The 16,203-nt window shown below is 43.7% G+C and overlaps 1 protein-coding gene across 1 annotated transcript in view; it reads left to right on the top strand.

Moving 5' to 3' along the window:
• The first annotated feature begins 819 nt into the window (after positions 1-819).
• Positions 820-16,203, top strand: part of Dnajc3 (DnaJ heat shock protein family (Hsp40) member C3) — a 38,071-nt gene continuing 22,687 nt past the window's right edge. Inside the window, exons 1-2 of the mRNA XM_052190643.1 lie at positions 820-1,037; positions 13,884-13,994. Of these exons, the coding sequence (XP_052046603.1) occupies positions 956-1,037; positions 13,884-13,994 (193 nt within the window). The 5' untranslated portion in view covers positions 820-955. The remainder of the gene's footprint in view (positions 1,038-13,883; positions 13,995-16,203) is intronic.

Raw genomic sequence — 16,203 nt, 5'->3', positions numbered from 1 at the left:
CAACAGTATAAGGTCCCCCAAGAAACTCCTTTCCCCCTGGTAGGGCATCTAGACAAAAACCAGCATTCGGGGGGGGGGGCGGGGGCTGAAGAAAGTTCCTACTTGCTAAGAGGAGTCATTCTCTTATTTCTGGGAGAAGGGACATGTGGCTCTTCCATTAACTTACGACTGTGGTGTCTATTAGCTCGGCAAGGTCCCATATAACTCAGGAGATAAATCCACACTATTGGCCCAGCCCGCGCAGCGCTTCTCTCTGCTTTCCCGAGAGGTAGCATTCGCAGTTTGGACATAAACTTTTTCCTTTTTCACCCACAGAGTGGCTATTTGGTTTTTTTTCCTCCCTCATTTCATTCAAGAAATCCAGACGTCTCGGACGTCGCTGGAGACTTCCTGAGACTCTCTGGCCTTGCCAGCCCAGGCGGCGGCGCCTTTTTCCCCAACCCTACCCGAGGGAACCTGGGCTCGCTCCAGGAACCCTCCGCCCGGCCAACCCAGCCCGCGAGGCCTGCCCAGAAGGGCTCTGGGGCCCGCGCATGCGGACTCGGCGGCCGGCCGCAGCCCGGCCTCCCCAGCCTCTTCCTCCTCGGAGCTCGGCGGCGGTTTGGAGCCCGCTGACAGCTCCACGACCATCGGACGCAGCCTCGTCTTGTGCTTCCACGTTACCCTATCAGAGGTGGGGCGGGGCGTAGCCTCCGCAGCCAATCAACGCCAACCACGACCCAGGCGAGCTGGGCCGCTCTGTGGCCAGGAGGGAGGCGATTGGGCGACGGCGGGGCCCGGGGCGTGGCGTTCTCAGACCCCGCCCACCGCTGTTTTCTGCCGCCAGGCGCCAGCCGCCGCCGAGGCCCGAGCGCTGACCGACTGAGCGGACGGCGGGCGCTTCGCTGCGGGCTGTTGGCCGCGCGGGCTGCTGGGCCGCGCATCTTCCTGCTCTTCGGCTCAGGCGCCCTTGGACATGGTGGCCCCCGGCTCGGTGGGCAGCCGGCTGGGCGCGGTGTTCCCGTTCCTGCTGGTCCTGGTGGACTTGCAGTACGAAGGTGAGTCCCGCCCTGTTCCCGGGGAGGACTTCGGGTCCTAGTCCCGGACGGGAGCGGTATTCCGCGGCGCGAGGCTGGGTCTGAGCCCGGTTCCGGTTCCGTGTGTTGAGAGGAGGGACTGGCGGGCCGCGAGGCCGGGACGGCGGCCTGGGCCAGCGCAGCCGGGAGTCCGGCGCCCGGGGGGCAGTGGATCGGGGGTGTGGGGAGGAGGCGATAACGGCGGCCCGCACGGGACGGGTCCGGGTTTAGGAGTGGCCGGCGAGGGCCGTTTCTGGAGCCAGCCCCATCCGCTCTCGACCCCGCGTCGGGCGCGCAACTTAGGCTGGTGCCTGGAGAAGTCCACCCAGCGCCAAACTTGCTGGGCTGTCTGTGGCTCTACAGTTACCAACAAGGCGACATTCAACTTTTTGTCCCCTGGTGCTACTTTTTCCAGTCATCGCAAAAAAAAAAAAAAAAAAAAAAAGTCTCCTTAAAAAGAGATAGGGAGCGTTTAGGTTTCACCCTGGCCTCCAGGCTGGAATGTTGGCTACTCCCAACAGAATAGCAAAAAATAGAGGCCTGTCCTATCTTGGGTATCAGAGCGGGGAGGAGTTAAACATTGAAGCCCCAAATGCCCATTGAACAACTCTTCCCAACTTGGTAACTCTGTTGTAGTGACATCTGACCTGGGCACTGCTCTGTCCTCATTCCTGTAAGTCCTGGAATAGTTGTCAAGGAAAGAGTAAACAGTTGAATATTCCATTTGGGGGGACTGAGGAACTGAAATTGGGAATAGTTTATGATGAAACCATCATAAAAGTCTATGTGGGTTTCTTCTAATTTTTTTTTTTTAAATACGCTTAAGTTTTTACATCTCCGAATGATTTTTGTTGGTTATGGCTTCCTGATCACCATACGTTCTTTGAACCCCAGATCAGAATTTGTACTGTGACAATATCGAGACCAGTAATTTTGACATTGGAGTCAGCCTCAAAAGTGAGGGGATTGGGGTTTGGAGGCCCGGACCACTTTAATTATGCGTCATATGTTCTAATTTTCTTTCATTTTCCGATTTTTTCCATCTGCACTGATCATGCCCAGTTTTCATTAGTGACTTATTTTAGATACTTACGAGAAAGTTGTCTATGCTGTGTTTAGTGTCAATTTATTCTCCAGATAAAGAAGTGCTTGTTTTTGTTTGCCTTACCTTTTCCAGTAGCTTGTAGATCAAGCACCTTATTTGAGTTTCTGTTCTTTATAGAATTAAGACTTTTAGCATTTCATTTCTCTACTGTGGTATTTCTATTAGAAAACTCTGAGTTTTCCTGTCTGGAAAGCACTAATGGCACCCCTCTGGGGAACGCCAGTGTTGCCTTTTCAAGGAGTATTACCTGTGCAAAATGGCAGGTGATTGAGAAGAAAAGAGCATTTCTGTAAGCCATCTCTTATTCCACAGAGATATGTGATAGTCTCCGTTTTGCACATCTGGGAACTGGTGTTCCAAGAGCTTAATGAAAATTTATCTTGGGTCTGGAGAAATGGTTAGGGTGTTTGTTGGTCTTGCAGAAGACTGGAGTTGCATTCCCAGTACCAGATCAGGCTACTGTGAGTTAGCTGTAATTTCAACTCCAGGAGTTGTCTTCTGGTTCTACAAGCACCTAAAGAGGTGTGTGTGTGTGTGTGTGTGTGTGTAGAAGACTGGGTCAGGGGTGGGAGGGAACATGAGAAAATGAGAGAACCCATGCACACACATGAGCCCACATATGTGTGTGTGTGTGTGTGTGTGTGTGCACACACACAGAGTAAATAAAATATTTAAAAATAAAATTTACCTCTGTATGAGGTGGGGACAGGAAATTGTTGATAGTTTCCATTTTAAGCATTTTAAAGTTGGGCAGCTGAGCAAAATCAGCATTTTAAGTTACCAATTAAAAAGTGACAGGGTGGTGATTTCCTGGCAGGTTCAGTATAGTGGTCTTTCCAGGTGTGCTGGCTCCTACCTGTGATTTCAGCACTCAAGATGCTAAGGCAGGAGGATTGTCATCAGTTAAGACCAGCCTGAGTTATACCATGAGTTCTAGGTCACTCTGAGGTACAGTATGATACTTTGTCTAAAAACAAACACACTAAAACCAAAAAACCCAAGGCCAAACAATCCTCCTCCAAACAAAACAAAACAAAAATCCTAAAATACTAAAACCTGCTTTTCCTCCCAAAACAGTGGTTCTCCAGCTTGCTTGTATGTCAGAATCTCACATAGAATACTTTTAAGAGTTCTGGGCACACAGAAGTTCTGTTTTAGGAGGTCTTGATGCAAAGTGAAATTTGCATTTCTAAAAAGATCGCAGATGACCACATTTTAAGAATCACTGGTGTAATAAATTACATGTAGGAATTGAATTAGGGGGTATGCTATTTATTACACCCTAGAATTGGTGATGGGGTTATCAAGATACAAAGTGGTAAATTATTAGCTTATGTTTTCCTAAATAGCTTAGTTATGTCTGGTTCCTTAGCCTCAGTGTTGAGCAGCGTGCAGGTCAGGTGGTACCACACTACACTTCTAGCTGGAGAGAGAAGACATAGGGAGAGTTGTATGAGAACAGGAAATGTGAGACGCAGTTTCTTACTGTAGAAAATGTAGCGACAGGCCTAACTGGTCTGTCTTTTTCTGATTTAAAATACCCCTTTAAACTAGGCTCTTCTGTTGTCATCCAGAGGGAAGCACATATCATTGGCTCTTTGAATTCCCCTTCTCAGAAGCTTTGAAAGAAAGCTAGAGCAGGAGAAATAGAATTTTTAAGTAGAAAGAAAATTTTAGGGGCTGGAGAGATGGCTCGGTGTTTAAGAGGCTGCTGCCCTTGGAGGAGATGTGAGCGCAGCCACCGGTGCCACAACCAACTCCAGCTCCAGGAAGCTGAGGTTCTGGGCTGCATGCCCCTCACACTACGGAGACACACACAGGTCAAGCATACACAGACACCTTTAGCATTCTCACATTACAAATAAGATTATTTCACTTTATTGCTAATGGCTTGGTTGGTGACGAGAATGAATACAGACCAAAAAACATTTTGTCATCATAGTTTTCTTTTTTCTTAACATATATCACATTTCCTGTTCTCATACAACTCTCCCTATGTCTTCTCTCTCCAGCAGTAAGTGTAGTGTGGCACCACTTGACCTGCATGCGGCTCAAAACTAAGGCTAAGGAACCAGACATAACTAACCACCTCCTACCCCTAGGGTCTCACTGTGCAGTCCTGGCTGTCCTGGAACTCTTTGAAGATTAGGCTGGTTTCAAACTCAGAGAGTCACCTGCCTCTGCCTCTGCTGGGATTTAAGGTATGTGCCACCATGGTAGGCTAGGAACCCAGGTTTTTTTTTTTTTTTTTTTTAATAGTTTAATGTATTTTAATAGCAAACTGACAGGGACAGCACAGAAGACAGACAACATTAAAAACATACTTGCATAGGACAACTCAGAAAAGTATAGTGAATGGATAGAATTTACTGTATGATAAAAATGCTACAAACACCATTTAGTTGCCATCAATAAGAAATTTACTTATTTAAAACAAAAAATCCAAATTCTGGCATTGTCCAGAAAAATTTAACAGGTTTATTTATAATTATATAAAGTTGAACTGTTGAAATGTGTTCACTGAAACATTTTGCTTGCATTAATGCTTTACATCTTGCATTTATATTAAAAGTCCACACACAAATGAATGTGGAGAACCTGCCAATACCTGATTTTGTCCTGTATGTTTCTACTCACAAGCATATACTTAGGTTCCTTTGACCTCATGGGGAAAAATATCTAACATTCAGAACTACTGACAACAGGAAGAAGAAAAAAATTTTTTTGAGAATACAATGTTTCCCCTCCTAGTGGACTCTTAAGCACATTCTCTGCATATGTGCTGTGCTAGCTGGATATATTTTGGCATAATTGTTACGCGTTTGGCATGTATAGCACACAGGTTGGTATCTTCAAAACGGCCGGCCAGATAGGCCTCACTTGCCTCCTGCAAAGCGCCAATAGCTGCACTCTGGAAGCGCAGATCTGTTTTGAAGTTCTGAGCAATTTCTCGACCAGAGGCTGAAAGGGGAGCTTGCGAATCAGCAGTTCAGAGGACTTTTGATAGCGCCTGATTTCTGAGTGCCACAGTGCCAGGCCTGAAACGCTGTAATGGAGAGGTTTCTTCCCCCTCCAGTAGAGGGCACTCTCTTGCGATCCGCTTTTGTAGCCAGTTGTTTGCTGGGTGCTAAACCACGTGGATTTGCGGGCAGTCTGCTTTGTGTGAGCCATGGTATGGACACCTCCTTACTGACCCCTTCTCCTTCCGCTGGAGCTGGGGGAGAGGCAAAGGGAGAGATGGCTGTGTAGCAAAGGCTGCGAACATCAGGGATGCAGTTTTTGATTCACTGTTAATAAATACATGATTAAACTATATATTTTGGCCATCATGGGGAAAAGACTTGAAAATCTTTGCAAACAAAAGGTTGTGATACATTTTATTTAAACCGATAAATTAACAGTATATTTTACCTTTAGTATGATTTCTTTGGTATTAGTTAAATATGAAGAGAAAATTTAAATGCATGATTCTAATAGTTTATCTAATCAGATGATCAGATAACTTCCTCACATTATTTTTAGCTGTTTAGCAAGGTTATAAGGTTAGCAGCAGTGCCAGCGGTTTAGCTCGTCTCAGCAGCCAGCGTTGGTGAGAGTGAGTGCCTGGGTGCAGTTGCCTCCGTTCTGTGGGGCAGTCTGCAGCCTTGCTCTAGGAGACATGCTGCCCTGGAGCACTAGGCCATATTCTCCCACGTGAAGTTAATGGTGGTCAAGTTTATGTTCTCATGATCTTCTTCTATTTGATTGGTCTCTCCCCCCCCCCTCCCGGTGTGTGTGTGTGTGTGTGTGTGTGTGTGTGTGTGTGTGTGTGTGTTGAGATAGGGTCTCACTCTGGATGGACCTTGGAATTTGCTCTGTCTATCAGGATGGGCTCAGACATGTAGTGATCCTCTCCCCTCTGCCTTCTGAGTATTGGCATTTCAGGCTTGCCCTAACACACCTGCTTTCTTTTGATTTATTAATGAACTATTAAACTTTGTTTACATAGAAATTCTCTGGAGCCCAGTTACCTCAATCCTTTATTTTTCAACCTTTATGTATCTTTAGAAACATAACATTGATAAATATGATGAGCTAGTCACTAGGAGTTTTGGAATATTAAAAAAGACTCATGAGTCAGCTAAGGTTAAGCTATATGGTGCTGTGGTGAGGTATACAAAATAAATGCATTACCTTAGAGTTGACAGAGTAGGTAACATAAGACATGCTTTGGGGAATCATCCTTATCTTTTATCTATTTTCTTCAAGCTTAGTGGGTCATCACAACAACCACATTATTACAAGTACACTCTTATGTTTCTCTGCTTTTGTATTCTTTGGCTTTCCTTATCCAGCAGATCCCCAAGTCCATTAAGTTCAGGTTTGTTGTATGTACCTAAGGGATAAACACGGATGGAGGGAAACAACTTTATTGTCAGTCTCATTCCAAGTACAGAGTCTCAATCTCAAATGCACACTCAGTGTGGCTTGTATTTTAATTCTTCAGTATGTCTGTTCTTGAAAAATCAGTTACTTAAAAACCTTTCCCTTAAATACCCAAGTCCACCAGTAAATCCCACTCCCTCACCACCTCCTCCTCCTTTTTTTTGGACAGGATTTCATTGTGTTGCTTTGGCTGTCCTGGAGTTTTGTACACCAGGCTGCCTCTCTGCCTCCCGAGTGCTGGGATTAAAGTCGTGGGTTACCACCAATTGGCTCTGTTCATTCTTAACAACAACAGCAACCGAGTTGGAAGGGGTTGAGGGTGGGGCAGAGTTGGGCTGTGTGCCAGCACTGCGTGTGGAGGCCACATGAAAACTTTCAGGAGCTAGGTCTCTTGTTCCATCATGTGGTATGGGCGCCAGGGATCAAGTTCAGGTCCACCAGGCTTGGTGGCAAAGCGCCCTTACAAACAGAGCCAGCCTGAAGGCTGCCCTCCACTTAAGTCATTCTAAGATGGTGTCTTTGTTGGGGAGGAGAGCAACATAGGCCGTTTTCTATTCTTTCCACAACACAGTTGCCAAGCTTAACTCCATCTCAGCCCACATTCCTGCTCAATCTGAGGAGTTTTAGCTTGATTAATACTTTGGATTTTGAGAAGTCCTAGGTCACTTAACTTGGTTTGATCTTTAAAAATAAAACTTGTTGAGGCTGGTTATGAACTCGCAGTGCTTCCTAGGCAGGCTTCCTAGTCAGCTTCCTGTCTCAGCTTGCTTCTGTTGAGGTGTAGGTGTGTGAAAAGACTTCCTGGATCCTCACACTGAAAAGTGGCTGAGTGCTATGGTTTCATGTGGTGAAGGGTGGCAGGGCCGAAAGCACTAGCTGTTCCTGCAGCTTTTTTAAAAGGCACTAACACGTGTCTGAAGGACAGACTGACAGCTTAATTACTTCCCAAATGCTGCTCTACTGGCACAGTGGGCTAGGGATCACAATGAGTTTGGGGACATTCAGAACAAGTTGTTTCTCCTTGGCCCTCACTTCTTCCCTCCACTGGATCATCCCCCCAGCACTGCAACACACCCTGTGCATCAACAGTCACCATTTGTCCCTGAAGCTACTGAGTTGTATTTTGGTTCTCTTAGTAATAAACTTTCATTTATTTATTTTAAGGATTTTATTTATTTTATGTGTTTGGATGTTTTGCCTACATATATGTCTGTACAACAAGTGTGTGCCTTATTTTCTTATGCCACAGTCCTCACTGAATAACACGATTAGTTATCTTTTTCCTCCTCTTCCAGTTTACATTGTTGATCCATGATTGACGGGTGTCTAGGAGAAACCTGCTCAGTCAGTGCTGATTCAGAAATTACATGGTATTTGATTGTCTTATCTCTTGGAAAATTATACGCACACAACGTGTAGCAATGGAATAAAAATTGTGGCTCAGAATATAGATGTTGCAAGACAGCCAACAATCTATAAGGAACCTTTTTTAGACATTAGTGTTCTGATGAATCATTTATGATCATTTATAAGCAGTTGGACTTGGTAATTATGTGTTATAGACTTAATTTGAAGACATTCAAGTAGGAAGGCAAATATTCATTTAATCAATAAATATTGAGTGCTCACCATATGTAATACACTGAACTGTGTGATGTAAGGGGAATAGTTTCTGCTCTCTGACTTGCTTTTCATTAATGCCGGGAGAAGGTTGGATCAGAGCTGTAAGAGACAGGTTAACCTGTGAAAAGCAGTATGTTAGATAGTGGTCCTCTGGAGCACGTGTGCATTTGTGAGTATGGGAATCGTGGGACGGTGGGAGTGAGAAGGACTCCTGCTCTTGCCAGGCAGGTGCAAAGGTTCACAGTGGAGACAGCATTTGGGCAGAACCTGTTCGGTTCAGTTTGTTTCTTTCATTCTGTGGTGTTGAAGTTGGAACCTAGCACCCTTTACCCCTAAGCTAAGCTAAGCTAAGCTAAGCTAAGCTAAGCTAAGCTAAGCTAAGCTACATTCCTAGTCCAAGGACAGAATCTTGATGAGTGAGAATTTTCGAGGTGGGCAGTTGGGAAAGGCTGTTCTGTGGAACAGTGCTGTGAAAGCACGAGGTAGGAGGACATTGTATATCCCGTGAAGTGCAGCCAGTTCGCTTTGCTGTGAGAGCAGAAAGTGTGTTGTGGAAGAAGGGTGGATGACAGTGAGCCTGGGCCAGCACAGGGAGCTTGGGCCTGATATAGGGTGGGTCATGAGAATGTGCATAGAGATAGTATTAATTTATATAACCAAATAGGATTTTGAGTAAATAAAGTTATAAATATAGATCATTGGTTTACTCTGAAGGGATGGAGAAATGAGAAATGTCTCCTTCAGATGAGATTAGATTTGTTCAGAGTGGTATGGTCATAAACTAAGTGCTTCCTTTTAGTCATAGAGAGCAAAAGAAATTGAAAGAGTATTCAATATTTAGGGCAGCGGGTAGTATAAAGTGACATAGCAGTTCATAAGAATATTACAAATGCATTCCTGGCTCCCACTGGTTAAGAATTAACCTGCAGTGCTGAAATACTGCAACATGAGAAGGGTTGTACATTGTGTGGAAAATAAAGGTGGCTTTGGAAATGGATTGTTTGGCAGTCATGGCGAATGTGTGCTAGAACTGTCAACTTATCTGTGCCTCAGTTTTTTCAGTAATAAAAGTATGAAAGATGTTTGCATCCGGAGTTGGGAAAATTAAGTTAGCTAAACAGACAGAAGTGCCTGGTACATGGTAGTTTTATTTAAACACACAGAAGTACCTAGTTACATGGTAGGGTTTTAATTCTTATGTTACTTGTTTCCGTCTTGGACATTGTTATGGATGGATCAGGAAATCATTTTCCCATTTTTGGAGACAGGTTCTTAATGTATAGCCCAAGCTGGCTTTGAACTTACGGCAATCTCCTTGATTCAGCCAATCAAGTGCTGGGATTATAAGTGTGCACCACTATGCCTGGCTTCATAAGTGTGTACCACTATGCCTGGCTTCATTTTCCTAGTGGTTTATCTCATACTTTAGCTTTTACTTCCTCATTTGAGAAATTGAGTACTTTGATTTGGTTCTGTCTCTGGGAGAATGTAACAGGGAAAGGTCTGAAATTTTCATGGAAAGATTGCTATAAATGATGACCCAGAATACTGATCCACAGGTCCCAGCTCGTCCTCAGGGTTCACAGCAGGCTCTGGTTTGAAAACCCATGGCAGAGGCAGCCTTGGGCTCAGTCAGGGCTTTCACCGTGATTTGACCCTGGGTCATTTTCTAGTCTAATATGCCACACTTTTGTACACACCACTCACTCACATTAATAATGTGTAATCTTTTTGATTTTAGGTAGGAAGTATACATGTTTATGGGTATAATTTATATTAGAAATTACCTTTAAAAGATCAAAATCTAGAGGTAAGGATTAGGCTAGGGGATAGTTTAGTGTGTATAAGGTCTGAGTGTGATCTCTAGGACTATACAACAAAGACAGACTGTATTACCAACATGTCCTGTTGGTGATATATTGTGATATAATGTAATATAACATGGTAATACTTTTATACTTTCAAACTTTATATAGTTCAACAGTGTTTCATGATTTTTAAGCAGTTAAAATCTATTTTTAGAGGTGTCTGTCTGAGTATGGTTGTGAATGTGCTGTGGAGCCCTCTGATAGTCAGAGAACAGAGAACAGTTGGGAGTCAAACTTCAGTCATCATAGTTGGTGCCAAGTGCCTTTTCTTCAGGTAAACCACCTCATCAAATGTTTATTACTAGTAATAATTTTAAACAAAACATTTTTTAGTTAATTTAAAAAATATACGCCAGGCGGTGGTGGCGCACGCCTGTAATCCCAGCACTCTGGGAGGCAGAGGCATGTGAATTTCTGAGTTCGAGGCCATCCTGGTCTACAGAGTGAGTTCCAGGACAGCCAGGGCTATACAGAGAAACCCTGTCTCGAAAAAAACCAAATCCAAAACAAACGAACAAACAAAATATATAAATAGTATATTAATACACTTTTACTGGAAAAAAGTAGTCAGTACAGCAAGATGCATTATCTTTTGAGAGCATAAATAAAATTTGTATACATAATAGATCCAACATGCTGTCTTTAGTTTACATCAAACAGTACTCTCTATTCATATCTGACTCCAGTCTGTCTTCCACATTGCAGTCAAAGTAATCTTTTAAAAATACAAATTAGACCTTCAATTTCTTGTAAAGCCAGTTCTAGGGGCTTCCTTCATCACTTACATAAAAATTTAAATTTTGCTCCCTAGCTTGCAGTTTGATGTATTTTGAACATGTCGTCTGTCCTTCCTTCCTTTGCTGTCTGTAGCTTTATCTAGTTTCCTCTTTGAAGCTGAGTTTTCCCGAGGAGGAGGCTCGTTGCATTGGTTTGGTTGCCTGGATGTGATTTGGGCATGTGTCGCGCAGTGTTACTCTCCGCCCCTTGTTACTGTTGTCTTAAGGTACACATTCTCTACTCAGGGAGCCTTATTTGATTACTGTATTAATTACTCCTTTCCTCGGGCATTTTGTCACCTAGCATCAGATTGGCACTAAATTATCTTGTTTATTTCTTGTTCTTGATTGTATCCTTGCTGCTAGAGCTGAGTTTAAATAGCTGTTGAGACCTTTTGAATCTGTGTATATACATTTTAGACAATTTAAAAAAATACATGTGCTACTAATTTTTCTTTCTTAGTGTTAAGCTGTGTAAGAACTGGCTTTATAGACTTCTGTATGTTTCAGAAGTACTGATTATCAGTCAGTCTGAGTACTGATTTTGTAAAGGTGATTGCCTGGCTGTGGTACTTTCTATTTGTTTTAGCACAGTTTGAAGTACTTGGAGTTCATCCATGGCACAATTCAGAGAGAGTGCTTGAAGGTTGTTTCTCAAAGTCCACTAAGCTAAGGTTCCCTGGGCCTGCCAATCTGTGAAACTCCTTACTCATATATGTAAAGCAACCATGCTACACAACTGTGTACATGAGGTGCCAGCCTAGTTGCCACATGCCACCTCTGCATGTAAACCCCAGGTTTGATTCACTACATAAAATCTTCCCTAGTTTCTGATCTGTGCCATCTCATACACTGTAGTTAGATGTATCAGACTCAGACTTCTGGTAAGTTAAGAAATACTGTTACTGAACTTACAGAAGTAGCTATGTTGCATTGAATCAGACCATGTGAAGGTCAGATAGTGAGCACAAAGGTGAGTGTTCCAATTCTGTTGACATAAATATGTACTATCAGATTGCTTGTATACTGTAGAAAACTAGAAGAGAAGAAGAAAAAGCTTTATAGTTTTTAAATGAAAAACTATATGAATGAAAGAGCTTCCTTAGACAAGGAAGGGGAAGCGGCTTCAGGTACGAGGTTGAGAGGGACAGGGTTTCCAGAGTCAGTTTTAACTGGATCCAAACATGCTCCTACTGGAAATGCCTAGGTTCCAGTTCCTTACGGATGCTCCAGTGTTCACAGGAGACCGTGGTGAGACTGCAGTGTGGATTCTGCAATCCTCACACTTTGATGGCTGGCTTTAGCTAGCCCAGCTTTGTGACTGCTGAGGTGGGGGTGGGGTGGTTATTCTAGAGTTGTTATGGAATGGCTTTAGCTGAGAAACAGTCCTTTGCTTGGCGTTCTTCTCTAAGTACTTGAGTGCATAGGAAGAGTCCAGCCCTCATCTCAGCCCTTGTTCCATCATTTCGCCATTATGGCCAAACATAGGAGGTCTCAGTGTGTTGTGACTCAGCCAGAGTGGTAGCCTAGCCAGTGTTGACCAGAGTGGTCCACAGGGCAGAGGAGGGCAGGAGCCAATGAGAGCATGTGCAGATTACAGCGCCAGTCAACTTATTTGCACGGATGGATGTGTGGCGACGCTGTGAGCTGAGAGGTTAGAATCTGAGTGCTCAGTGTTCTTTTTGGGAGGTGGTTCCAGGGCTGAGGGGCTGTGCATGTGGCTGGGGCAGAGAACCAGGAAGTCTCTCTGCAGTTCTCTCCAGCTCCCTTTACTAACAGACACAGCCTTGTCCCCATGGTAAAGGAAAAGTGCCTGAACACTTCAGTGCATCATGTCAGAGCAACTGTTGAAGGAATTCAGAGTAAAGAGACAATTTATAGATAATTGACCTACTTATTCAGATTCTTCTACTTAAAGTGTCTGATTGGCTCCATTTCCCAAGAGCAAAATCCAAAGCAGGACATTCAGGGCTTTCTTTTTGATTTCATATTGTTTATTTTGTGACTGGCTCTTCTGTAGGTATCCAGATCTCCTTGCCGTTTCTGGCAGCGTGGACTCAAGGCCTTTGCCTCAGCTGGTTCTTCTTGAAAAGCCCCCTTTCCATGTCTGCATGGCAGGCTTCTTTCTTCCTCCATGTTGGCTTCTCAAGGAAGGCTGCCCTGGGCCATTACGTCTCGGAGTGGCCTCTCCCTCTTGACCCTTCCCATCATTTGTGTTATTCCATAGTCATTTTATCTGATATTCCATATAACTTACTGTTCATTGTGTCTGTCTCCCACTGTAATGTCTGCTGGGGGGCTGGGGGGGGAGGATTCAAGGGACAGGGCTCACTCAGAACCGTGCCTGTGCCTGGTGTGTTGCGGATGTTCAGTGAGTCCCTGAATGTCATAGCGGACTGTCTGCTATTCATTCATTAAGGTGACATTCTAGCAGAGCAAAGCAGTTTGTTTTTTTTAAATGTGATATATGTCTATGTTCATATGAGTGCATGAACGTATATGCAGGTACACATGCATGTGTGGCATGTGTATATGTGTACTTGTGTATCTTATGTTCATGTGCATGTGGAAGCCACAGGTTAATGTTAGGTGTTATCCTTAACCCTGCTCTAGTCTTTATTTACTGAGACTGGTTCTCACTGACTCGAGAGCCTTCACTCGGTTTGCTAGCCAGCCAGCTTGCCCGAAGGACCCCGTTTGTCCATGCCCTCCTGGCATTTTTGTGGTGCTGGGGATCAGGCTTGCATAACAAGTGGGCCGTGTGCCAGCTTTAACTCAGTGGGACTAATTAATTATTCAGAATAACTTCTCCAATAGTAATCTATTTTTCATTTATTCTGTGGACTGGTTTTATTCTTTTGGTTGGCTGAATTGAATATAGGTATACTTTAGGAGATTTTTATATGCTGTGAAATGAAACAGCTTCTGTGACTTTTTCATTTTAGTAGATGACTGAGCCAGATAAAGGTTGTCTTTAACTTTTTATTTATCGGTTCATGGAAAGTTAACTTCTTACTGCTTTACATTTCAGGTGCTGAGTGTGGAGTCAATGCGGACGTAGAGAAGCATCTTGAGTTGGGGAAGAAGTTACTTGCGGCTGGACAGCTAGCCGATGCCTTGTCTCAGTTTCACGCTGCTGTCGGTTGGTATCATAACCCTGACCGCTCATTTGCTGTCCTCTGAGTTCTAGTCAGAACTTCCATTTTGGATAAAGCTTCAACCATTATTACTTGTTAAATAAATCATTAAACATATTTTCAGGGTTCTGGATAAATTAGGTTAATAAACACACAACGCATGAATGCATACTTATCTAACAGAAGAGGTAACTTAGGATGCTGGAGGGAGGGCTTAGTGGTTAGAGCATGTACCTAAGGTGAGTTCTCAGTGCCTATGTCTGTTGGCTTAAACTACCCACAACTCCAGCTGCAGATCTGCATCTGGGCACACCCGCACATGCACATATGTATACACACATGTACACACAAACTCTTTAGAGTATAAAGACATAAGAAACAGGTAACTGAGGCTTAGTCATGTAGGTATTAAACATAATGTAAGATTGTGACAGTCTGAGAAACTGTTCTGCAGTGGGCAGTAGTAACTGTGCAGACTTGTGATTGGTTAAATGTAGAGAGTAAGGGACTGTTGACTGCTCAGCTGTGAGTGGAACTTCTTTATCTTTCCCCTGGAAGCTCAAAGAACCATTTACACCACCTGCTGGCAGACTGTGGGTGTGGGGAAGTATCATGAGGTGCCCCTCTTTCTGAGTACTGAGAGGCATTTAATGGTTGCCAGGAGAGGGAGAAACATCTTCAGTGGTGTTGCCACTGGCTAAGGAGTCTGTTCTTCTGTAAGCCATCTGTCATCCCATCCAGCCCTTGTGAGCCTCGCTGGGTCACAAGACATGAAAATGGAAGAGGGACTATGGGGAGATGAAGCTGGGTGAATGTCTGTTGAATAGAATGAGAACACGGCATATCTGTGTGGCAAACGTCATAAGAAAGCCCATCATGTTATTGCATGAAACATCCAACAAGAACCAAGAGTTTCTTATGTATTTCATAGTTTTCTGCCTTCTTAGGCAAATTTCACAGGGTGCTATACTTTGACTGGGTTATCAATATAGTCATTTCTGTGAATTTTTTTTTTTTTTGAGATTTGAGATTTTCTCGTTCACTGATTTGTCAATATTAGTCAGATCCCAGCTATCCTTTAGGTGTTTCTTTGGGTGACTTCTCTTTCCATAACACCAGCTACGGTGAGTCTTTGCTATCCCAGAACTTACTAAGTCAACTAAGTCAAATTGGCCTGGAACTCACAGATCTCCTACCTCTGCCTACTGCATTAAATGTGGTCTGTCGTTGTGCCCCGCTGTGAAGCTTCTTCCTGTATGACTACAGCACCAATTTTAGACTGAGTCTTTTAATAGGATTTTTCTCAGAGTCTTTTTATTTACTTACGTCTTACCTTGGTTTGTGGTGGTGAAGACTGGTTATTCAACACCTGACAGAGAGGGAGGCAGTTAATTTTCCCACAAAATACAGTGCGTTCTCAGAAGAATCATCTCCTACTGTTAGAATTTATTTATTTATTTATTATTTATTTATTTATTTACTTTGGATTTGGTTTTTTTTGAGACAGGGTTTCTCTGTATAGTCCTGGCTGACCTGGAGCTCACTCTGTAGACCAGGCTGGCCTGGAACTTAGAAATCACCAGCCTCTGCCTCCCAGAGTGCTGGGATTACAGGCGTGCGCCACCACCTCCCGGCCTAGAATTTATTTTATTTTATTTTTTTGGATTTGGATTTTTTTCTGAGACAGGCTTTCTCTGTGCAGCCCTGGCTGTCCTGGAACTCACTTTGTAGACCAGGCTGGCCTCGAACTCAGAAATCTGCCTGCCTCTGCCTCCCAGAGTGCTGGAATTACAGGCTTGCGCCGCCACCACTGCCCGGCTAGAATTTATTTTAAAGACAGAAAATGCAGTTAGGTTTTGGTTTGACATTATTTTTCTTTGCAAATTCATTTATTCACTATCTCTGCCTGCCTGTCTATCTGTCCATCTGTCCGTCCGTCCATCCATCCATCCGTCCATTCTCGTCTACTGTCTGTGTGGGGTATAGCAAGTGCCTGCCTTAGTGAGAGTGTGGGGTGGGTCAGGGACAATGTGTGTGAGGTGACCTCCTTCTATTGTGTGCATCAGGTTGTCCAGCTTGGCATTGTGTCTTTTTTTTTTTGTCTCTTTTTTTTTTTTTTTTTTATTCGATATAATTTTTAAAGTGTGTCTTTTTTTTACTGAGCTTTCTTGTAGGTCCCATTTCATGCTTTCCGAATTCTTTTTTTTTTTTTTT

Source organism: Apodemus sylvaticus, chromosome 8 (genome assembly GCF_947179515.1).
Source record: "Apodemus sylvaticus chromosome 8, mApoSyl1.1, whole genome shotgun sequence".
Taxonomy (NCBI): Eukaryota; Metazoa; Chordata; class Mammalia; order Rodentia; family Muridae; genus Apodemus; species Apodemus sylvaticus.
Note: the sequence above shows the minus strand (reverse complement) of the source record. Positions and strands in the feature narration are given on the sequence as shown.